General features: G+C 39.6%; 2 protein-coding genes across 4 annotated transcripts; one reads left to right on the forward strand and one right to left on the reverse strand.

Annotated features, from left to right (window-relative positions):
- The first annotated feature begins 1,076 nt into the window (after positions 1-1,076).
- Positions 1,077-6,854, forward strand: arpc4 (actin related protein 2/3 complex, subunit 4). The gene is made up of 6 exons (XM_031757182.2): positions 1,077-1,188; positions 3,797-3,915; positions 4,020-4,131; positions 4,246-4,341; positions 6,045-6,215; positions 6,313-6,854. Exons 1-6 carry the CDS (start codon positions 1,186-1,188, stop codon positions 6,316-6,318), a joined length of 507 nt encoding a protein of 168 aa, XP_031613042.1. The 5' UTR covers positions 1,077-1,185; the 3' UTR covers positions 6,319-6,854.
- A 47-nt stretch (positions 6,855-6,901) lies between these two features.
- On the reverse strand, positions 6,902-23,091 carry pfkfb4b (6-phosphofructo-2-kinase/fructose-2,6-biphosphatase 4b). 3 transcript variants are annotated; one of them, XM_031757180.2, is made up of 15 exons: positions 17,795-17,821; positions 16,868-17,054; positions 15,361-15,477; positions 13,695-13,791; positions 13,313-13,379; positions 13,141-13,215; positions 12,994-13,050; positions 12,383-12,504; positions 11,762-11,969; positions 11,520-11,666; positions 11,320-11,424; positions 11,089-11,218; positions 10,917-10,979; positions 10,554-10,618; positions 6,902-7,950 (listed from the first exon to the last, which is right to left on the reverse strand). In XM_031757180.2, exons 1-15 carry the CDS (start codon positions 17,804-17,806, stop codon positions 7,891-7,893), a joined length of 1,512 nt encoding a protein of 503 aa, XP_031613040.2. In that variant the 5' UTR covers positions 17,807-17,821; the 3' UTR covers positions 6,902-7,890. The 3 variants fall into 3 exon arrangements, with proteins under 3 accessions (XP_031613040.2, XP_031613041.1, XP_039468002.1); XM_039612068.1 differs by lacking the exon at positions 6,902-7,950 and adding an exon at positions 8,725-9,738; XM_031757181.2 differs by lacking the exons at positions 16,868-17,054; positions 17,795-17,821 and adding an exon at positions 22,933-23,091.
- Between the last annotated feature and the right edge of the window lie 340 nt (positions 23,092-23,431).

A 23,431-nucleotide genomic window follows, 5' to 3' on the forward strand; every position in this document is an offset into this window, starting at 1 on the left:
AACCTGTCTATGGTGTACCTTGCTTTTTGCCCTATAACAGCTGGGATAGGCTCCAGTCCCTCCTGCCACCCTGAACTGGATAATCAGATGAAAATGGATGGATGGGTACAAAACAATAAAAAGTTAGAAAAATAGCAATAGGTTCCCCTAACTTTAAAGAAAAAATGGGAATCACCCAGACTAACTGCTAACATGTTGGAATGGCCTTATACAACAGAGCAATGCATCCTGTTGCAGACAGACCTCACTCACATAAAAGCATTTCTATTTATCCATGTTCAAAATAAGCATAGGGCTTACTAAAGTGTGTGTCACTGAGCAGTACTATGCAGTACTGCGTAGTACCAGAACTCTCAAACTCTGAAAATATAGAATTGGAAATGAATCAAGTGAGCATCTGGTATTCTTGCTCTGCCTGGAAAGCAGAGCAAGAATACCAGAAAAAGCAGTAACACCTGCAGGCTCTTCAGGCGTTACTGACAACCGCAAAAGCTGCATTCCAGTTAGTTGAGCAATTATAGCTGCTTTACTGGAATGACTTACCATTTAAGGAAACTAAAACATGATCACTAGCTGGGATCACATTCTAATTTAGGTTTGACGGCGTTTCTAGTAGATAATGGCAGATGGTGTGAGCATGAATTGAGGCAATTCAGGATTTGAACAAACAGCTTGTAGTACAAGGGGTCATATATAGACAGAGAACTGGAAGGGGCATGTATGGAGGTGTGGTCCCACTCCTGAAATTCAGATATATCATCTCCATTTCCATTTCACATTACGGTGCATTATAATATTGGTAGACGTTAATTAGCTTTAATAGACACTCATTTTACTTTCCTTTTTAACTTAATAGTTTCGACATACATGAAAACCTGAAAGGTGAGGTTTGTTGTATTAACTAATTATCGTGGAAAGTTCAGATTTGCAAATCGATGATGATTAATTTCAAGTCGTGACAAACTGCTCATGATACACTTCTACATAAGTAATGCTACACTTACTTTATAAGTTATAAGTATCAATATCGATACTGGTATCGGCCATACTGGCCCTGTATTTGCTTGCTTGATCGACAGTATCGTCACAGCGGCGGCAGCAGCGGATGATTTCCGGGATATTTACGGAAGAGGCTCCGTTAGTGCAGCTACTTCCGCCTTTAGCCGCCTCTCCTGACACTGAGAAATGGTAAGAGAAATTAGACATATGTGCTTATGAAACGACATAGCTGAACAGTCGTACATATTCGGCGTTGTGGGTTTTGGGTTTGTAGCCGTTTGTTAACTGAAAATGCACCCATAAACGGATTTTGTTACTCCCCATTTGTGACACTTAGAGTAGCTAGGTGACCGGATAGCTAACAGGCTAATTTTAGCCAGCTAGTTTCCTTGCTAAAAGAAAAGGCAGATTGCTGTTTAGTTATAGTTCATGCTGAGGGTGAGAACAGATAGGTCCTTACTCTGTAGTAATATTAATTGTTAAATAGCGTACAGTGCTGTTTACGGTGTTGAAAAGGGAGGGTTGCGTCTCGCGAGCTGGTTGTCACAGCTGACCTGATGATATGTTTGATAAGGAGAGATTTAGGGTGGAGGTGCTGCACCCTCTGGAGCTTATGTAAAAAATATCTTATTGCTAAGCCATGTTGCATATATGAATAAAAGCTTTTAACATTTTTATTTGTCTGACTGACTTTTGAACGGCATGTAGCAACACTCAGCAGACACTTTATTAGGCACACTTTTGCTAGTTTGCTTCAGATGTGTCTTAAATGTTAATAGCACAGATTGAACAAGGTGCTGGAAACATTCATCACAGATTTTGGGCCATGTTGGCACGATGGCATCACACAGTTGCTGCAGATTTCTTGATTGCATGTTCGTGATCCAAGCCTTCCATTACACCGCCTCAGAAAGGTGCTCTACTGGATTCATATCTGATCTCTCGCCATGTTCACAAAACCAGTTTTAGAAGTTCTGAGCTAGGAAACATGGTGTCTTATCATGCTCGAAGCAGTCATCAGAAGATGGGTACACTGTATACAACAATACGTGGGTACTCTGTGGGATTTAAATGGTGCTCAGTTGATGACAAGAGAATATCCTCATGCCATCACGCCACCAATGACGCCAGGCTGAATGGATCCATGCTCTCATGTAGTTTACCTCAAATGTTGATGCTACCATCTGACTGTTGACACCGTCAGCAGCAATTGAGACTCATCAAACCTGGTAAAGCTTTTCCAGTCTACTGTTGTCCAATTTTGGAGAACGTTTTTTTGAGTCACTGTTGCCTTCCTATTAGCTTGAAGCACTGTGGCCAGTCACCTGACGTCTGGCATCAGCAAAGCATTTTCACCCTGAGAACTGCAGCTCACTGTATATTTCTTCTTTTTGGACCATTTTCTGTAAACCCTAGAGATGGATGTGTGGGGAAATCTCAGTCAGTCAGCAGTTTCTGAAATACTCCCTTAAAACCTCCTTTCTTCCCCACTCAGATGCTCAGTTTGAACTTGAGCAAATTGCTCGACCAGGTCTACATGACTAAATGCACTGAGTTGCTGCCATGGGACTTGCTAATTAAATATTTCCATTAACGAGGAGCACAGGTGTACCTAATAAAGTGACCAATGAGTGTATGCTGCATTGTGATATTGATGACTTTGATTTCTGTATGTGATCAGAGGATAAAGTGAACAAAGTCATTACCAGTTTTTGGCGGTTTAAAAAAAATCCTCTCGTAATATTCACAGACGCTTACAATATAAAATAAAAACATGTTTGATGAGGATCCCTTAAAAGTGTCAACAAACAGTATGTATCTCATTATGGGCTAACTCGCCAACTGAAAATCCTACTTTGGTTTTCAACTGGGTTTAGATCTGGTGAGTGCAAATGCCATAACATATGAATCACATCATTTTTAATACTGAGCAAACAATTCAGCCCTTTCATGCTCTTTGGATGGAGCCACAGTCATCCCCGAAAACCCCCACCCCAACCATGTTAAGAATGTTTTCTTGGTGTACACATACATATGGTTAAAGATGACTCACTTGACCACATCCATTCTAATCTCTCACAATTTATTTCTAATAAGGGGTGAAATGCTCATTAACCCTACTATAACATCTGTCTGTCACATCACATTGTCAGTTAACTACGGGAAGTTGCTAAATTGCAGCTGCCGACAACTTCCTTTTTGTGGATATTTTTACAGTAGATTTAAATAAATCCAAGTCAAGTCATCTTTATTTATATAGCACATTTAAAAGACATCAAGTGTCGGCCAAAGTGCTGAACAGAGGGATAATATAATGAAAGAAATCCATCGTCCATCCATCGTCCATGTGCCAAAAATGAATCAGTGTCACTCAGAGCTACAGCTTTTGACATTAAAAATCTGGAAGAATCTTCAGCTTGATTCCAGTCATGCAGTCACAGAGGACGTTTAGATGCAAATCATGCAGGGTGCCAGTGTTACAACAGCTGCATGTATTATGTTGGTTTCCCCCTTTATTGATTGAGATTTTATATATCTTTTACACCAACATCAGTAGTGGGTTTTTTGGTGGTTTGTTTCTCCTGTTATGGATTGCTTTATCTTGGTGTTAATGACAGGACTGCATTTTGAGTTGACATACCTTTGGAACATAAGCAAGTATTGCAAGCAGGAGAAATTGTATGAAACACTCATGACCTCTTATTGTCCAGTCAGACTTGGCTGTACCTGGGAATAGACAGACATGGTTAAGAAAATATTCTCTTGTTTTTTTTTTTTCTTTGATTTTCACTCTCAGACAGCAACGTTGCGCCCGTATCTCAACGCTGTGCGTGCCACACTGCAGGCCGCCCTGTGCCTGGAGAATTTCTCCTCACAAGTGGTGGAGAGACACAACAAGCCAGAGGTGGAAGTGAGGTGAGCCTAGCAACAGCGTAAAACTTGAAGGAGTTTAACATGACAATGTCCATGGACCTATAGTGTTAATAAGTCTGTGTGTGTGTTTCTCTGGTTCTTTTTAGGAGCAGTAAAGAGTTGCTCCTCCAGCCTGTAATCATCAGCCGTAATGACAAAGAGAAGGTTCTGATCGAAGGCTCCATCAACTCTGTCAGAGTCAGCATCGCTGTCAAGCAGGTGAGTGCAGACCCTGATTTAGACCAGATGTTGGTTATTAACATGCTCATGTAAATGTCACAGCTGTCTATAATGCCCATTATTATTTTTAATTAATTAACTAATTTGTTCTAGGCCGATGAGATTGAGAAGATTCTGTGCCATAAGTTCATGCGCTTCATGATGATGAGAGCGGAGAACTTCTTCATCCTGAGGAGGAAACCAGTGGAGGTAGGTGGCCTTGGAAAATGCATCAGTCACACTTAAATGGTTCCTATTAGAGGTGTTGGGCATTTTGTTGCCACTGACGATAATGATAATATTTAAAAAATGAAAAAAATCTTTTAAATTCTGCGGCTTTCTACACATATTTTATTAGAATTCATTTGCCAAAAGAAACAAAAGACGACGTTAAATTTAACCGACATCGTTATTATTGTTATTATTACTATTATTACTAGTAATAATATTATCATCAGTACATACATACAATACATCAGTATTGTTTAGTCAGGGGATTTTAGTCAGTTGGTAGGTGGTTGCTGGCTGCCATTATGTCATTCATAATTTTGTGTATATAAATGAGATGTTAGTATTGTGAAATTAAACTGATGCAATGCCTATAACATGTTATAGGTGCATAAATGCCACAAATGGGTCATTTTGAACATGATAAATGTGCAAAAATACAGAAAATCGTATGATAGGTCATTGCACAGACTGTCCTGTAATTATGAAAGATAATGTTTTCTTAATTTACTGTGAACTTTCCTGTCATTTAATTGTTTATCTTTTCGTTAAGTATTTTTATGTAGTATGAAAGGGGTGGGCAGTGTTCATCAAGAGGAAAATTAAAAATAAAAAAATTTTAAAAAAGTAAAATTTATGAAAATACAGTTAAAAGTTCAAACTTTTATGAACCTTCAAGTAGAGCAGGGCGATATGGCCAAAAAATTTTTATCACGATATATATTTGAAAATTTGCGATAACAATATAACTGACGATATAATTGATGCGAGACAAAATACAACTCCACAACTTTACTAGCTCAAAAAAACCCCATCCATTTATTTTCACTTAAACAAGCAGCTGTTTATGTTTATGTGCATTAAAGCTATATAAAAATTTAACAGTGCAAATGCAAATTCCTTGCTGAAAGTTTAACCAAAAGGCATTTCCAGTAGAAATGGGCTGACATATCCTAAGCATAACCATGTATAATATCCACTGAAGTTGAAAAGAAGTGCTTTGCAACATTAAACTGCAGGGACCTGAAGCGGATGGAGTTTAGGACCCAGATTACTCTCAGATTTACGAGCACCATAGTCGAACAAATACGGCAATAACAACGGCCTGCTTGCATGTTCTACAAAAAAAATGTGCTTTGTTGTGTATCTGACGGACAAACACCAAACCAGTTCCAAATCACTGAAGTTGCGCTAGTTTTACAAACCAATTCTGGTTCATCCGTTTCACTCAACAATCCGCTTTCCCCCTTCTCATTCTCCGTTGCCGCCGTGCTTTTTCGGCCATGTGCGTATGAAAACAAAGGCACTGCGCATGCGCGTTTTACCCATATTCTATGGCGATATTTCATTTTCTTATCGTTGCCTAACATTGTACCGGTATTACCGTGAACGGTATAATATGGCCCAGCCCTACCTTCAAGTGTCATAAACATTATTAAACACAAAAACTTTATATAGTTATGTAGGTAGCGACATGTTCTTGAACGTTGCTTTAGGTTTAAGTAGCAGTTGCCATTTTACCTCCAGTGTTTTCCACAAATAAAAGATAAAGTTTAGTTGCAAATAACAGGCTCATTGATTCAAGTATTGAGAGTTATATTAGTTTTTGAGCTCAACAGCATTCAGTTCAAGTGAATGTGGTGATGAGATCATCATTAACATTACTGTTCTCTTTAATTTCACAGGGCTATGACATCAGCTTTCTCATCACCAATTTCCACACAGAACAGATGTACAAGCATAAACTAGTGGACTTTGTCATTCATTTCATGGAGGAAATTGACAAGGAGATCAGTGAAATGAAGCTGTCTGTCAACGCCAGGGCTCGTATCGTCGCTGAGGAGTTCCTCAAAAATGTGAGTCTCAGTAATTATTTCACATGCAAAACTTTATATAAAGATGACCAAGAGTTAAAATATGATTTTCATTGCTTTTTTTTTTCTTCTGTTGCAGTTCTGAGAACGAGGAAACTCGGAAAAATGCATTCCTTTTGCAATCTTGGCCGTCACTGTGGAGCGTTCACATCAGAGGAGACAAACTATGATCAGCCAATAAAAGCTGAGCTACATAAGACGTGCAGTAATGATGTACAGGCCAATGAGCTTTTAGCCTTTAAACTTAAATTCCCTCTGTGCTCAGAAATGTTGATGGTTGTACATAATGAACATTTATGCGCGAAACATTCATTTCTGCCTTGAACATAACGAGTCAGGGCAGGTCCTTAAAAAGATTTATCAATATTCATGAGCACAGGCTAATATGGATCTTTTTTTCAGATAATTTAATTTTTTTTAAATATATAGACAATATATATACTATATGCATATTAATTTCCTTTTACTGTTTTGTTACAACAGACTTCAACCCATGAATGCAATCAATTAGATAATGATTCTTGCTTTAGTTCACAAGTACACAGACGAGTCTGTCGTCGATGAAACATGAATACATTTGCTGGCAATGAAGACGAATAAAAAACCCCAATATGCTTTGTATTTTCTGTGATCTCTGTTCAGTCTTTAAACACAACTCCACAGTTTTCTTTACAAGAAACATTCAAATTTATTGAGGTCTAACAGCTGGAAACAGAAAAGGCATTTTGGGTAATTTTTTTTCCCCCAGTATAGTAATATAAGCCATTACCCCACAAAAAGTATAATACACGTGGTTTTACACACAAATTTAACAAACATGCATGTACAGTTTTCACAGTTTTGTTATACTCTTTTTCATTTGTGAAGGTTAGAGTGAGGCCAAAAATGCTTTTAGTAACAGGCTTTCAACTTTTAGTCTTATATACAAATAGCTTTTGGCTTCATCATGATTACAACAATGGAAGTGCTTCATTTCGGATTTTTAGCATATTGACTTACATTTTTGAGAAAACACGCTACATGCATTTAATATCTCGACCCCCCTAATGTTTTTTCAGGAGGGGTGGGTTGCTCACTGTTAAATTTCTGGAGTGATTTCATTTATAACACCGAGAGCAGTCACGGCACGTTGTTCCATTTAGTTGAAAAATAAAAAATTTAAAAAAATGAAATGTTAACAGCCAAGAAAAGGAAAACACTTAAAAAGCAATTTGTGATTAGTGTCCTCGATCTTTTTCTGGTGTTTTTTTTTTTTTTCCTTCTCTTTCTTCATATAAAAACACCTTCAGAAACGAGCAACGGGCCCATATGGCAGTATACACAATGCCCACTATACAGTAAATATTAAATATCATCATGGAAGACAATGATTAAAGTTAATATTTTTGCACCTTTAACAAGGTGCACATAAAAAAAAAATTCACATCTGCCTTTTGTTGCCCTCCCACAAAGAGAGTCAAGCTACTGTACGATTAAAATAAATGTATAAAATGGAGGACGTTTAGTGAAAGTGCTTTACAGTGAGAGTGTAAAAAGATGTCTCTGAGACAGGCAAAAAGCTGCCTCATTCAGCAGCTGAGCAGCACCGTCAATGCTGTTCAGAAGTCCTAAAAAAACAGTCAGATGAGGTCTCGGCTGGGACAGGAAGTGGAGGAGTTTAGAAGTGAGCAGGGACTGTCTGCAGAGCGTCTTCGGTGCTGCGCTGCACATTCACATTCTGGAAGAGGGACGAGAGTAAAAAACTGAGTTTAGTCTTACATTAATTCACTTGTTCATTAATTACCTGATTTCTATATTCAGTATAAGAATGAGCCATTGTCTCATGAGGTGGTACTAGCAGACCTTGTGAGTGCTGCTACAGTGATTCTTAATGATGACATTTAAAAAAATCTGTTTAAACTGTTGATTTCAAATAATTAAAACATATTCCAGAGGCCTTTAGAGCTATGAAATTACTAAAGCCAAACAGATTTTTAATCTGTGTTAAAAGGGCGTTACAGAAGCTAGCATTTAATTATACAAGTATTGATACACGGCTTAATTATTTATAACTAATTCTGTATCACACTCAATCACTAGTGTACGACTGATGTCAGATTTGTTAATACTGATATTTGGTTATTTAAAAACCTGATATTCATATACACTGACAGATACTTTTGTAATGTGTAGTTATTTATTCAGCCCGGCTGCTCAGATCAGCTAGTTGTTATTTGTGGCCTTCCAAATGTGTGTTGCTATCAGGGAAGCTGCAGAGTGCCCTCTGGTGGAGACACCATGCATAAATTATACTACAGCAACACTCAATTTACATTTTTCAGCTGTTATAAATGTCAGCGGTAACACATCGCCAAACGGCTAATATCAGCCCGCTGATCAAACATCTACACACACCCCACTGACATGTATGACTTAAAGTCAGTTTTCTGCGTTAAGTGTAATCACTTTGTGTAATTTAGCTTTGACAAAATAAACACTTTGACCAAAAGAGTAGTGTGATAAACAAACTTATTTATTTTTATCTAGATTTTTATGTGTACAATGTGTAAGACTCAACACAGTTGAGAAGAAATGATGTTACATTCGATTAAATCAAAGTCTTTTTTGTATCCAACAGCAAGTTAACATTAACGCTGATTTTATAGTAAAACAACTTATTGGTTCTATTGGAGGTTCGACATGTTCACTTTGGTAGCATAGACACAAAGCCTAGATCGCAACAGTGAAACCGTGACTCATTTTAGAAGCAGCAAAAATGTTGAGATTTAAAGCAACAGTCTCCATCACATAGTTAAGAAAACAAGCTACATTATGCATAAAATACACGTCTATAAATAATGAATGTAAATACAAATCAGCCACAATCAGAAATAAATTAATTTTTTGAAATGCCATTAAAACAACTTAAAAACACTGATGGAGTGCCCCTGTTATTTTTCCTCATTGTGTTCACACACATGCTACATATTTAAACCTAAGACAATAACACAGAATGGGTCGACTTCAGTCAGTGAGACCACTGCAGTAAACAGAATCAATGCTGAGGTGTAGGAGTTCACTTGTGTTCAGTAAAATGACACATAAACCAGAACTGAAAACATCATGTACTGAGAAAATTGATTTAAAACAAAGTTAAAAATGTACTTAACAGCATGAAAAGTGCAATTTCGGTTCTTTTTTTTTTTTGTTTGACTAGCATACATATACCCTTTACTTACTCTGACACTATCAACCACCTGCCTAACTCCAAACACAACGTTTCACACAACCACAGTCTAACACAAAGCTATTGGTATGAGCGCGCACAGATGATTGATTTATTCTAAAACAGCCATCTGAGCATGCAGCTCTTACTAAGATGGCAAACCTGAGGAAAAAATCAAAGTCATAGCTGATGAGAAAAGAGGTAGAAATGTCATTAATAAGCGACTTCACAGTTGTTTTGATTGCTGTCAGGGATCACTGGAGGACGGACAGTGAACGTGTGAGTGAAAGCTTACATTCTCTGTGAGATAAGAAGAAACAGACAGATTAGCACTGACTGCTAGGCCTGAGTGAGAGCTACAGTAAATGTTGGAATAGGTGTTGTGCCTCTCGAGAGACCAAAGCCCTGTAATACGAAACAGGACTGGTTAACCCTGGGTTTTCTCTAATATGAAGGTGGTTCACTTCTTACAGGAATACATCCTCCTGAGAACCGAGGAAAAATTCATCTTCACATTGAAGTTTTGGAGCTAAAAGCAGAGATATCAATGGAAAGCCCAGGATGTCCTCTATTTAGTACATCAGGACTTATTAGGATAGCTCAAATAAATCAAAAGATATAGACCAAAATCAAATATCCTTTACAGAGGAGATAAATGAATAGGCTGGTTCTCAGCAGGATATCGCCACGGTAACCTGTGCTCTGAGATTAGATATCAGCAGATACAAAATTACAGCCTACTGACAGATCAATTCTCTGGATTCTCCATTCAGATCCCTCAGACCCCTGTTTGTACTGTGAAATGAGTATCAGCAATACATACAGACACAAATTTATTCTAAATCCTAAAACCTTATACTGAACCTGCACACAGACTAACCCAAACTTTAAATTCTATTTTTATATTAATTCTTTTCTCTAAAGAGTGTGAAACACCACCAAGTCTGCAGCTTAGAGAATCTAAACATTTGTAATAATGTTGCCTGAGTATGATTTGTTTCGTTGAATATTATTTGTTGTCGTGGTCCCTATGAGGGAGCCTCCTGACTGAGTTGTGGGTCACAGGGTAAAAACGCAGTGAGGTCAAAGGTCTGAGTGCTGCTGGTGACACCTACCTCTGGTCTGTCTCTTTGTGTGTTTACAGCATCCACGCTTAAACAGAAAGACTCCACTTCACATCCTGCGTAAGAGCAAACAGTAGTTACTTCTAATACAGAAATTTTCCTTTTAAATATACTAAATAAATAGAATATTTATAATATTATGTTCACGCCCACTGGCAAGCCATTTTTAATATCTCAGGTGTTTTAATTTGATAAACATTTTCATAATATTTATCTTAAAGTTTACATGTAACTGCTTTTGATACAAGTCAAAACAAGATGAAATTTTGTTTCCAATGATAAAACAAGAATAGAATTTAAGGATTCATTTATAACTGTGCACATGTTAGCAGCTTTTTAATTTACAGAACTTACCATAAGCCACTGGGGTCAACTTCAGTACTGTGTGCAAAGGGCACTTAAGATAAGGCAATTCATCTGTGGTGACAGAAAGTTATAATAAGTTTCAGGGTCAGACTTCAAAAAGCATACTCTGATGGTAAGGTAAAAAAAAAAATTCAAATTGCCTACTTTGAGTCCTTCTTACCTGCAGTCTTGTCCAGGAAATATGCAAGAAGACAGCGCAAGACTGCCTGGTGACAAATCACCAGAACGTTCTCCTGTCTCTCCAGCTCCATGATCACGGGCTCCAGCCGCTGAACCAGGTCTTCATAAGACTGAAGGAGGGTTGCAGATCAGTCACACTCTCAACAGTTTTTAAAACTCAAACAACCAAAAAACAACTAAAAAGTCCTTAAAAAAGAAGTTTTATGCTCACCTCTCCTTTCGGATAGCGATACCGGTATTTGTCTTGGTCTCTCAGGGCAAACTCCAGAGGGTAACGCTCTTGGATTTCCTCGTACATCATCTCCTCACACACGCCCTGTGGAAAGAGAGGAGGAAACATGTTCAGCATTTATGCAAATGTTTCCACAAAGGCTTTTGCACAGAAGTAAGGAAAACTTGAGGTGGACATACAGCGTCGATTTCATTGAGAGATTTCCACTGTTCGTACGACACTCCAAGGATCTCCGCGGTCTGGATTGTCCTCTTCATCTGACTCGTCCACACTTTAAGATTTTTGATGTTTTGCTCCTGGAGGAAATTCCTCAGACGTTTGGCAAACTGGAATGCAAGAGAGCACCACAGAAGGATGCATTAGATCAACTCGGTGATTTGAAACATATGTGCATATTTTCTCTACATGCACAGACACTGACCTCTTTTCCTCTGTCAGACAAGCCCGAGTCTCCTCCGATGCGTCCCTTGATGTTGAGGTCGCTCTCACCGTGGCGACAGAGGTAGATGGAGCGCGGTGTGATGTGGATGTTCATCAAGTAGTAGACAATTCGGCTTTGGACGTGGTCAACGACGCGGTTCACCAGGTAACGGCGGCCCACGTCCATTATCTTTATGTAGGACAGATCCCTGAAACGAGACGTTCTGTTAATCCACCTGTGAGCTTGAACTGATTTCATCCACTCTACTGATGGGTGCATGCTGTGAGAGGGTAGGCTATCCTAAAATTTAACCCTCTCATGTAACTGCAGCTATGACCTAACTAGCAGATGTGCAGCTGATAAAGACAGAAACCCGCTCCATTGTGAAAAGAAGCAAAACAAGCCTAGATACAAGATGGAGGTAAAATGTGCAAAATGCAAAAAAATTAAATAAATCTAGCTCCATTTGTTTTCATGACTGAAAGAAGAACTGCATCCCTGTGTCAAAGCCTACTATTCAACATCTACATACATCAAACCTAATGTTTAACCCAAAGTTTAACTCTTGTTGCAAAAAATACAGCTAAAAATACAGCGCTTTCGTGTTTTGTATGTCGTCACCTGTCGAGAACCTCATCCAGAGGCTGGTAGGATGACTCATAACACTTTATTCTCTTCATGAAGTCCTTGATGGCCTCATCTGAGTTGCAGTCAATGTAGTCTGGGTTTCCCAGCTTAACTTGCTACAAAGAGGAAACACAAGGAGAGGATGTGAGTAGATGAAACCAGGAAGGGGAAGTTTGCTGCCTCATGCTGCTTTAAGTCTGACTCTCTCTAAGTCTTGGTCTGCAACGTCAGTGAACTCCTTCCTAATTAGTTTAAAGTCTCAGTAGCAAGGTTCAAGACTCATTCGCAACAACTAAACAACCATTCATACGAGCATCCTTGTTTTCTGAGTCCCATCCACACCCCGATCACGATGTGTGTTTTCAAAAACATCATGACAGCAGCACTCTAAAAAGCTCAACATGAAGCTTCAAAACTGAAAATCACTAACCAACTGGTGATGCTACAGCAGCTACATCCATCTTTCATACAAAGTCTATGTCTGCAATTCAGTTCTGATGAATTTTAAAGTTAAAATAAGCAGCCAGTGTTTGGGGAGGTATATCAGAAATTTTAAAAGTCCTGTTTTGATTCTACTGGATTCAATGAAAGGAGACAAAGCTTACCACTATATTTTGGGCAATGACCTCTGGGTCTTCACACACAGACTCCACGAAAAATACCTGAAATGACAAGAAAATACAGTTAACTTTGAGGTCGCCAATCCAACTTTTAAAAAAGAAAAAGAGAGTACCATCTTGCTTTAAACATACCCTGTATCCATTCTGCTCAGCAAACATGATGATGGTCTTTCTTCTGTCTCTTGTTGTATTAGTGGCATCAAAGACCTGAAACAACATGGAAAAACAAGCGTTATGCAGCCGTTCTGTGTGCTTATGTGTTCTAGGATTACAGCAGACGTCAGGCACAGAATGAAGGACTCACCGCAACCTGTCCTCCTTCGACGCTCAGGTACTGCCGCACATCATTAAGAGCTGACAAAGCGCACTGACTGTGGAAAGACACGAGAGAGATTTTTACATTTCAGATTTGTACTGGGATTATTCTAGACTTTGTGGTCAGTCTTTGTTGCATTCTTTTTTACATCATGAAAGAAAAACGTATCATTTTATACATAAAACCAAGCTGTAGCGGTTAATCCATGTCCCAACGATAGCTGAAAGCTACCAGGTTTTCAATCTGACCGATCAACCCAACAGGTAATTTCGCAGCTGAGCCCCTCCTCTCCTCACCACATGGGTGAAGTCTGGTGGAATGGTTTGAATGAAACTTTGCATGACATCCAGAAAACCATGTGCAGACTCACCGTCTGATTTTTAGGCCTTCTTCATTGTCTGGACGGAAAAACTCAAAGGACTTGTAGATTTTCAGGCACTCCCTCCGGTACTGGCCAACATTGAACTCTGTTCAGAGTAGAGCAGGGCGATATGACCAAAAATATTTATCACGATATACATTTGAAAATTTGCGATAACGATATAACTGACGATATAATTGACACTAGACAAAATACTTTACAACTCCACAACTTTATCAGTGCAAAAACCCCATCAATGTATTTTCACTTAAACAAGCAGCTGTTTTTATGTGCATTAAAGTTATATAAAATGTAACAGTGCAAATTTCTTGCTGACAGTTTAACCAAAAGGCATTTCAGTGGAAATTGGCCGACATATCGTCAGCATAACCATGTATAACATCCACAAAACTTAAAAGAGGTTATACACACACAATATGGTAATATTATGTTGAAGCACAGTACGTGTCACACTCCGAGGCTCCTGCTCACGGTAGCCGTTGTTGTGCCAAAAGTGATCGTCTGCCAAAAACTGATTTCGGTATTTGCCAAAAACTGATTGCTTGTATTTAAACTGCTATAAATAACTTGTTGGTCTATAATATGTGAAACATATGTCAAATGTATCACTCATGAATGATATCAAGTCATCTTGAGCAGCAAACAACATTCCTATAACAAGGTAGAAGCCGCAATCAGTTTTTGGCAGTGACTTTTATGTATGCTTTATTTATGCAGTTAAAAACATTCTTGTTGACTTTAAAAATGTCTCTTTTAAGAGTAATCTGGCCAAGAGGACCGCTGAAATTGCAACAAATGCAATAATAGTTCTGTAAACATATTTTAAGTGGACAAAGGGACCAGATTGACTATATTGCAAGTACAATAACACAGTTAAAAAGATACTTGAGAAACAGGTAATTTTAAATTTTATATAAACCCTTTGTAATACCTGTTCACCAAAGTATATTTAGGAACACACGTAAAGATATTACACATAAAAACACATGGAAACATTGGAAATCAGTTTTGGCAGGCAATCACTTTTTGGCACAACACCGTAATGCTCCGACAATCCATCAAGTGGTGCGGCTTCGTAGCTTAGCAAAGTCGTACTAAAACATTTGACAGATTTTCGAGCGCCGTGTACCACATAAAATCGTTTCGAGGTCAGTAAACACAACCAGAATTCATACATAAGGCACACGGGATTATAAGGGACACTGTCGATTTTCAGAAAAATCAAAGGACTGATTTTAAGTGTGCCGTATTTTCCAAACAACACGGTAACAACGATGGCCCGCTAGCATGCTCTACCAAAAATAGTGCTTTGTTGTGTATCTGACGGACGAAAGCTAAACCAGTTCCACATCACTGAAGTTGCAGCATTTTTACAAACCAATTCTGGTTCATCCGTTTCATTTAACGATCCACTTTCGCTCTTCTCATTCTGCGTCGCCGCCATGTGCGTATGTAAACATAGGCACTGCGCATGCGCGTTTTACCCATATTCTATCGCGATATTTCATTTTCCTATCGTTGCCCAAAATTACACCGGTATTACCGTGAACGGTATGATACGGCCCAGCCCTAGTTCAGAGGAGACAACTGTGTTGTTTACACAGAGCAATGTTGGTTTTCACTTTATGCATGATTTTAAGGAAGTGGCTCCTACCTTTCGTTGGCACGCCTATCCAGTTTAGGTAGCGTGTGAGCTTCTTTGAAATGTAGGTTTTCCCTCGGGCTGGAAGTCCAACTGTCACAATGAGGGTCGGGCAGTTTGTCATGCACACTGAGAGAGACGGAGAGACAAAAGAAACTAAATTTGAATGCTTTTCACATGTGTAATTTGGTGATCAACAATAATTAGCACTAATTAGTCTAGAGGGCTTTTTTGGAGAAAAAAAACTTTTTGTAACAGTTATATGCACTGCTACAGAATAAAGATGAGGTAAAACAATGAGACTGCTTAAAAATGCAAGCCACGCGCTTCAGACTAAAATCCTTCATGTGCATTTTATATTCGCTGGGCTCTATGAGAGCTGGGGGCCAGCTCCGACATGTCTGAGACAGGCCGAGATCAAGAAAAAGTGAAAAAATTACAATTAAAAGTGCAGCTAAAAACAAGGCTGTGAGGAGCACATAAATTCAGACAGCAGAACAGAAGCCTACATGTTTCCTTAATAGCTAACCAGAAGCACATACTGATTAATTAGGGTGGAAAAATGCCAGGTTTGTGCTCTGTCGCAACAACAACTACACTACAAAGGTCTGCTTGTTACAGCCCCAAACAAGTGTTTAAATTGCTATTTGTTAGCCTAATGATTATGCTTTCTCATTGTTAGATTATAAATGCTCTTTTGGGGGACTGTTATAACCCTTCAGCATTTTAAATTCTACAGCAATTAAAGACTTAAACTAGCAATTTCCGTTTTTCTTCTGTTACTAATTACTTTTTTGCTGTTATTTGCTTGTATAGTAAAACAAACAAACAAACAAACAAACAAACAAAAAAACCTCCAGCTTATGCAAAAAGAAAAACATCCATAGGAATATCTTGAAGTACTAAGACACTCCCACACATCAAATACGTTTGAGATAAGGAAATTTAGACTGATGTCTAAGGAGACTCGTGCAGCAATATTATTGCAATATTATTACATGGTCATTGATAAGATAACGTGTGTTATGCCAAAACTGAACTGGACTAGCTGTAGCTTCTTCTTTTTTTAACTAAAACTAAAAACAGCTCTGAGGAAGACAGAGACTGACTCAGCAAAAAAAAAAAAAAAGTGAGAGAGAAAATCAGACACAAAACCAAGCACCCAGGTCACATTAAAGAACAGCTGCCCAGTGTTACACCTACAAGACAAACTAACATAAGGCGCGTTGGCTATAACCAGTAGACCTGTGTAACCGGATGCTAAGCTGATTCAGAATCCCACTCCCTGCATGTGATGTCAGGAGAAATATGGACCAGACAAGATGCGCCTGATGCAACATTACCGAGCACGCAACATCTCAAACAGCCGTGCGTAATTAAGCTCAAACACAAATCTGACCATCAAACGTGCAAAACAGAACAAAAATGAGAGACCAGAGACGAGATCATATCCACAGATGAGCGAAATCGCATCTCCGACACACATCCTTTGCGCACTTGACGACCTGCTGCATCTTACCGCGTCTATGAACGATGTGGCCGTTTTTGCACGGCATCCATATCTTCCTGAGCGGGTTCTGGGTGAGCTCCCGCGGGTAAGCCTCCACCATAAACTCTTGGTTGTCTATCATCCTGGTTGTTGGGTCATTTACGTTACCCTCCTGAAAACAAACTGAGGCGGTGGGCTTCAGTCTGGCACTGAAATTCTGCAGAGGGGTAGATGTCACATATCAGCTGAGGTTTCCCCATTACCGTAAGGACTGGAGACTGAGCGCAACGGAAAGTCAGGGAGGGAAGGAAACAAAATGTCCCGGTACAGGATGTAACGATACTTCAGACGTTTTTTTCCCCATGTCAGCGTCAATTAATGTCTTTACATATTTCACGTGACAGTATTATCCCAGGTGCTTACTTAAAAACTTCCACCGTGATTTTACGTATGTTAGTCTGATTAAGAGCCACAACTGAGTTTGAATTAAAATGCAATTGTGTTAATAACATACAAAATACTCCAAACACATTATAATGTTTAACCAGATAATACTCAATCAAGCTAATAAATTCACTCCAGGGTCATATAAAGTTCAATCCTTTTTTGACAATTTTGTGTTTTAAAGTCTTGTGAAGCCTTTTTCTTAGCGTCTTGTGTTGAAAATATCACAAACATCCAACATCTGTTAAAAAAAAATAAATAAGCAAAACATCTTCCACGAAAACGCGACTGTTTACAAGTTGCCGTAATAACTCGTGAAATACGCACGTACGATTCGAAGACGCTAAGAGAAAAACAAGTTTTAGGCTGTTCACATGAAGCACACATGGGCAGTGAATGCAGCAAGAAATTGAGCCAATCGGAAATGGAGCGAGACGCCCAGCAGCCAATAGCAGAGGCGCATGGGCAGGAAAGAAGGGCATGCTGACTACTGGGAGCTCAGCTCAACATCACCGTGAAAACCATGGAAGCCTCAGCTTTACACGACCCAGTCACGGGCCTCACTGATCGGGCCTCACTGATCACACATGCTTCATGTGGCAAAAGTTGCCAGCAAAGTAAGACACAGCAGAAACTCCCGTCTGATAGATGGAAACATTTTTTTAAACAAACAATGAAACTGATCAATAAATACACACACACACGAGTATAGTGTATAGTATAGTATTAAGTATAGTGTTTGACAAATTATAGTAGTTTATTTTCACTGTTATATAAAATGATATAAGAAAAGCCTAGGGGTTTCTGAATAAAAACGATAAGAAAATAAAATAAAAAGTGCGGAGAATAACAATAGCTATCTTCATTTTTACTTTTTAAAACACACATTTGCAAATAGCTTTACAGTCTGTCTAAAACTACGCATTTAAGACATGTAGCCACCCCAACATATAGTACATAAACACGATTCAAGCATAAGTGATTACTTAATCAAAGTAACAAACCAGGGATTTAAAGAAACGGTTACCTGTGAAAAACGAGTTCTCAGCAGTTGTTTTAAACAAAACACTGATTCAGCCAAACTGATATAAAGAGGAAGGCTTTTCCAAAGTTTAAGCCCCACAACTTCAAAAGTGTAGTCGCCTCTGGATTTAAAATAAGAGCGTGAAAGAGTTAAAAAGAGAGGCCTATGGCTGGAATAAGGCCTTAGCAGTTGTACATATAGGCAGGAGACTGGCTCTTTACTGAGTGACAGTAAAGACTAAGCTTGACAAGGATGAGCTTGAAGACAGGAAAATAACTCCAAGATTAGCTGAGGATTTGATATTGCTGGCAGAGGGTCCAATGAGTCCAAAGTCGAACACAAGCAATTCAGTTTTGCCAGACAATTTAAAGCCATCCAGTTAACAATAGTAGTGAAACAGTCACTGAGGTAGGATTCGCTGCTGAGCTGTGTAAAGTTACCATAGCTACAGTAAGAAATACAACAAAAGGCACTAAGTAGATGGCCCAGGGGTAACATATGTAGTAAAAAAATACAAAATATCATACAGCAACAGTCCAATACTCATATGTCCACTTCAGCTCAGTGCTAACACAGAGACAGACATTATTGTGTTATGCTGAAAAAATAAGTTTGTTGTCTTAAAAACATAAATACATAAAAGCTACAGCAAATATGTAACAACGTAACAAATTCCTGTTCAAAGAGGATGATAAGTTTATTCTCATCAGGTCGAAGTAATCGAAAATAGTGAGGAGAAATTAAAAATGCATCTAAACCAAGAGCTCGGGTCTGAGGAGGATAACTTACTTACACATCGTCACATTTCATAATCACTAACTTCCAAATGTTTTAGGCTTTTCTCGGTGTTTTTCCAAAAAAAAGCAGATTAATTTTCTGTTAGGTAAATCAGTGTGAATCAGTTATTTGCTCCCACTTGTAGTAAAGTCTACCATGCATCATAAATAAACTGAATTCACAGCTGGGTAAACGTCAAGTCAGAAGCCACAATGTGTTTGCTTGACAGTTTTTATGACTCAAACAATAAATGGGAACTTGTGAGAAAATGCAGACGGCAGCACAAACCTGCAGAGGCAGGAAAAGATCAATCCTGCAGCCCCAGATTAAACTCAGTGACAAATTTAGATCAGCAGAAGACTCAAATTGCACTTTTAAGTAATAACTGAGTCATGTCACTTCAACAACATCTTGTAATCATCGGTTATCCTCAATGCTGACAAGCCCAAACATAATACCAAGGTTCTGACACCAGAGGGCGCTGTGCTTCAACAAAGCAGGCCCTACAATGAGAACAAATCTGTAAGGAGACGTTTATGGCGTCACCAGAGGTCATTAGGCAAAAGGTCAGCAGGCAGGGGTGTTGAGAGCAGTCAGCATGTCAGCAGCACTAATCCCATCAGCCTTTCACTTCAGGGCTTCAGGAAATCAACAGACATGCTCAAACGTTTGGCTTTCTAAGCAAATAACAGCACTCAAGCATGCCTACAGGCTAAGGAGGTTTTTAGGGACAGTAAAAGTTATTCTTCAACCACTCAGAAGCTGAGTTCTTGGAAAGTTTGCATCAGTTTAATCTCAAGAATGCCACAAACAACACAAGTGACATATCTGATAAACGAAAATTATAAATGAATAACAAATACATAATGTCCAGTAACGACTATATAAACTAGTCTTTAAATTCATCCTGCTAAAATACAGCATCTAATGACCTGCAATGACCCCAGTCATTTGACCTTTTCAATATAATCCTTAACAAACTCTTTGTATGTATGTATGTATGAATATAAGGTATATGTACAAGTTCTAAGTCTAATCCTCTGGTTTCATAATTTCTTCCACAAAAAACATCTCAGAAAAGCTCTAAATGAAAAGTATCTGGATTTGAAACTCTCTGTTCATGTGGGCTGCAGACGAGAGCAGATGGCAGTCCTGTTTCTGGGCCACTATGATCCTACTTTCCCTAAATATAGGCTTCGACCCGCAGCATCATTTAGAGGAATATGTAACAGATTCCAATCTAATGTGGGCTAAAGTTCAACCCGAAGCTACACAGCCAGTGCCAAACAGCAGCCTTTATAACCCATATTTCAGCTGGATTGCTTCGGTTTGAGAACACTTTCTTTCTGTCTTCTTGCTTGAAGCAGCTTGTTTGGGATGGCTTTGAAATCTGTTAAATACACATGAAACCGTCCTGCAAACAGAATATGATCCAAATTAAGAGCGATGGAATAAAGATGACCTGGCCCATTTTCAATCCCTGTGGCTGAGGCATTCCCTGATTTCTTTCCTCCCTCAGACAGACTCCAACACCACCATCTTTGGGCTTGCTGTATTGGTAGTCTTTATTCTGCTCTGTAGCTCGTGGTGAGCTTGCAGGTTCTGGGTAGAGTTTCCCCTCCTGCACCAGCACAACAAGGACTATTATAGATATCTGCAATCCAACACGGTGGAGTCTGAGTTGGTGAAGCAATAAAGCCTTTTGACTGTTTCTGCTTTTCGAATATGCTGCCAATGAATCTTTTGTCAATTAACATAGATTAAAAGAGTAATATTTTTGTAACCAATCTGTATGAATGGTGTGACCCAGAATCATTTTGTCGGTTCATACTTAATTAAACAGTGTAGAGAACAACAGAGGAGACGTTTCATCCGGGGGTGATTAACAAAGACCAAGTAAGGCACAACAAAAACACCTCCAACGACCTTGAGGTTGAAATCTCCCACATGCAAAAACAGCAGCTAGATCAGAGCACCGTGGAGCTGCACACTCAGTGCATAAACATGACACAGCCTCAGCCTTGCATGAAGCCTTCGCTGCGAGTCTGTGTGAGCGGGTGAACTTTCACCTAGATATAGAGCAGACGGAGAGAGGGAGGGCAGGAGGGAGAGGGAAGTGCGGGGAGAGTGAGAACAAGCCTTTAAGAAGGGACTAGAGGGATTTAGAGTCACAATCTGGAGGATATGAAAATGTCTAAATATAAAGATTTTTTTTTCAAACTGTATTTTATTACAGAGAGAAGGATGGTGAAAGAAGGCAGTCTTACTGCAGCGTCTGAGGCAACCTCTGAGCCAGGGAGATGAATATCCTGCAGGAGTTACAGCTATTGTGGCTAAACATAATGATATAATCTGTTAAGGCTCTGCTGCACATGCTGGAACATATTCCTAGCCAATCTGCAGTTATAACCACATATTGGTGCTCATGACTAAGCTAACTCAGTGCCTTTCCAACCCTCCACTCCGAGTAGCAGTGATTATTGTTAAACAGCAAGGGCAGCTTAATATGCACATCAGCTGCCATCGCCACACTAAACAGCCCCCTCAGTATAAACAGATCAGCTGCACACAGATAGACTGACTCCAGTATGATTTTCCTGTTTTTCTGCCCAGCCCCACCTCTCTCTGTGTACTCTGTGTCTGTGCATAATAAGGACAGCCAGTAAAGCACGTCTCCTCACCAGTGCAGCCTGAGCTCTGCTCATCCCTCGTACACCTGCCACAGCAGCTCAGGCTGCACACATTTAAACCTCCGTGACCACAGCTGCGAAAAAGAACAGCAGGAAATCTGTATACCTGCCTGCATGGTGTCTTATGCAATATTAAACAGACTCATCGGGAAACATAACTAACAGAATTACATAAGCGCCTATAATAACTAAAACGTTGTATTATATGGGACATAGCATTAGAGCTAGGCCAAGTGCTGCTGTTATGCACAAATGCAAACGAGTCATGGAGGAACAAGAACAGCAAGCAGAAGTAAACAGAGTAGTAAGCAGTGAGTGACAAAACCTGAGCGGCTGTTTAGACTTTGAAATCTCTCTCAGTCCTTGTGCACCATCCCCTGCTGCACAGCACATGTTAATAAAATGACTTTACAGGAGGTGCTTTTGGAAATCAAAAGATGCTTATAAAGATCCACACGTCTCTAGTGTAACAGCAAGAGTAAAGTTTCCTTATAACTGGGTAGATACAATGGATTACAAACTTATGAAGCCACGTGGGAGAGGACAAAGCTACCCGGAGGTCATAGTGAATGCAAGAAGAGCCAGAAGTTCTCCTTTTACCAGTATGCTCATAATTATCTCCTAACCATCAACTTTTTCAAGTTTGAGCAGTGCCAGATCAACGACCAGCTCCAGAAATATATCAAATATTCCCGAATCACAGCCCAGGCAGTAACAGGGATGAGTCTGGGGCGTGATGTTTGACACATAACTACTATGACCCTGTGATAACAGTGTTTACACGTCTCTGCTCTCTTTCCCATGGCTGTCAGCTGCGTGCAGCTAGCTAAGCAACAGCTGCAGCCATTCTGCAGGAGGCTGCTGCAAAAGCGCTTAAAAAGTAACAAAAATCCATTATTTACTGCAACACATCTGAAAGCAGCCGTCTTTCACACATTTCCCAGCCTTGCCCCGCAGTCTGCCTCCCTCGTTTGCACGGCAGAAAGCGCTGACAGCTCCGGAGCAAGCCTACGTGACACACACTTGTTTACTTCATCCGCCCGTTAGCCCAGCTGCTCGCGTACAGCACACTCTGTACTCTGTGCCAGCGAAGACTCGCAGCAACGTCACGTACAAAAGAGCAAATAAAGAAAAATAAAAGACAGGACTCAGCGTCCTACCTGGCCTCTCCTGCGCGTTTCGCAGAGTGTAGGAGCCTCTCATGGTCCCCGTTTTAAAAGCCTCTTTTTCCCAGCTTGGTGAGCGCAGTACGCTTAGAGCTCGGCCAGTCAAATGAATGAAGCGACTCAGTCTGCGGGAGCGTGCGCACACCCACCTCTCTGCGTTAGCGCTCATCCACTTTCATCCCCACCTCTCCACGAAAACGGACTTCTAAGAATGCCTTAACCCCATTTCATTTTCTTCTTTTGAGATTTAGAAATATAATATCACGGGTGGCCATTAGAAACACCGCTTCACGTTGGTTTAAATATCTATTTGCATGAGGTCATTTCCAAATCTCCCTTTTTTAACACTGGCCCACAAATAGCACATGAACAGCTTGAGCAGCATTGTTAACTCTAAAACATCTAAAACAAAAAGTTAAGATCACTGAAAAAACCAGAGGGGGTTTTACCTTTGCGATTGACTGAATTACTTACCACACTCACCTGTTTGCTG

The sequence above is a fragment of the Oreochromis aureus genome, linkage group 5, assembly GCF_013358895.1.
Source record: "Oreochromis aureus strain Israel breed Guangdong linkage group 5, ZZ_aureus, whole genome shotgun sequence".
NCBI lineage: Eukaryota > Metazoa > Chordata > Actinopteri > Cichliformes > Cichlidae > Oreochromis > Oreochromis aureus.

Coding starts and splice junctions, on each gene's coding strand:
- arpc4 (XM_031757182.2), top strand. Junction 3,916..4,019: donor AAGCCAGAGGTGGAAGTGAG/GTGAGCCTAGCA, acceptor GGTTCTTTTTAG/GAGCAGTAAAGAGTTGCTCC. Junction 4,342..6,044: donor TGAGGAGGAAACCAGTGGAG/GTAGGTGGCCTT, acceptor TTAATTTCACAG/GGCTATGACATCAGCTTTCT.
- pfkfb4b (XM_031757180.2), bottom strand. Junction 13,792..15,360: donor GATAGGCGTGCCAACGAAAG/GTAGGAGCCACT, acceptor TACTCTGAACAG/AGTTCAATGTTGGCCAGTAC. Junction 11,970..12,382: donor CTGGATGAGGTTCTCGACAG/GTGACGACATAC, acceptor GTCTCGTTTCAG/GGATCTGTCCTACATAAAGA.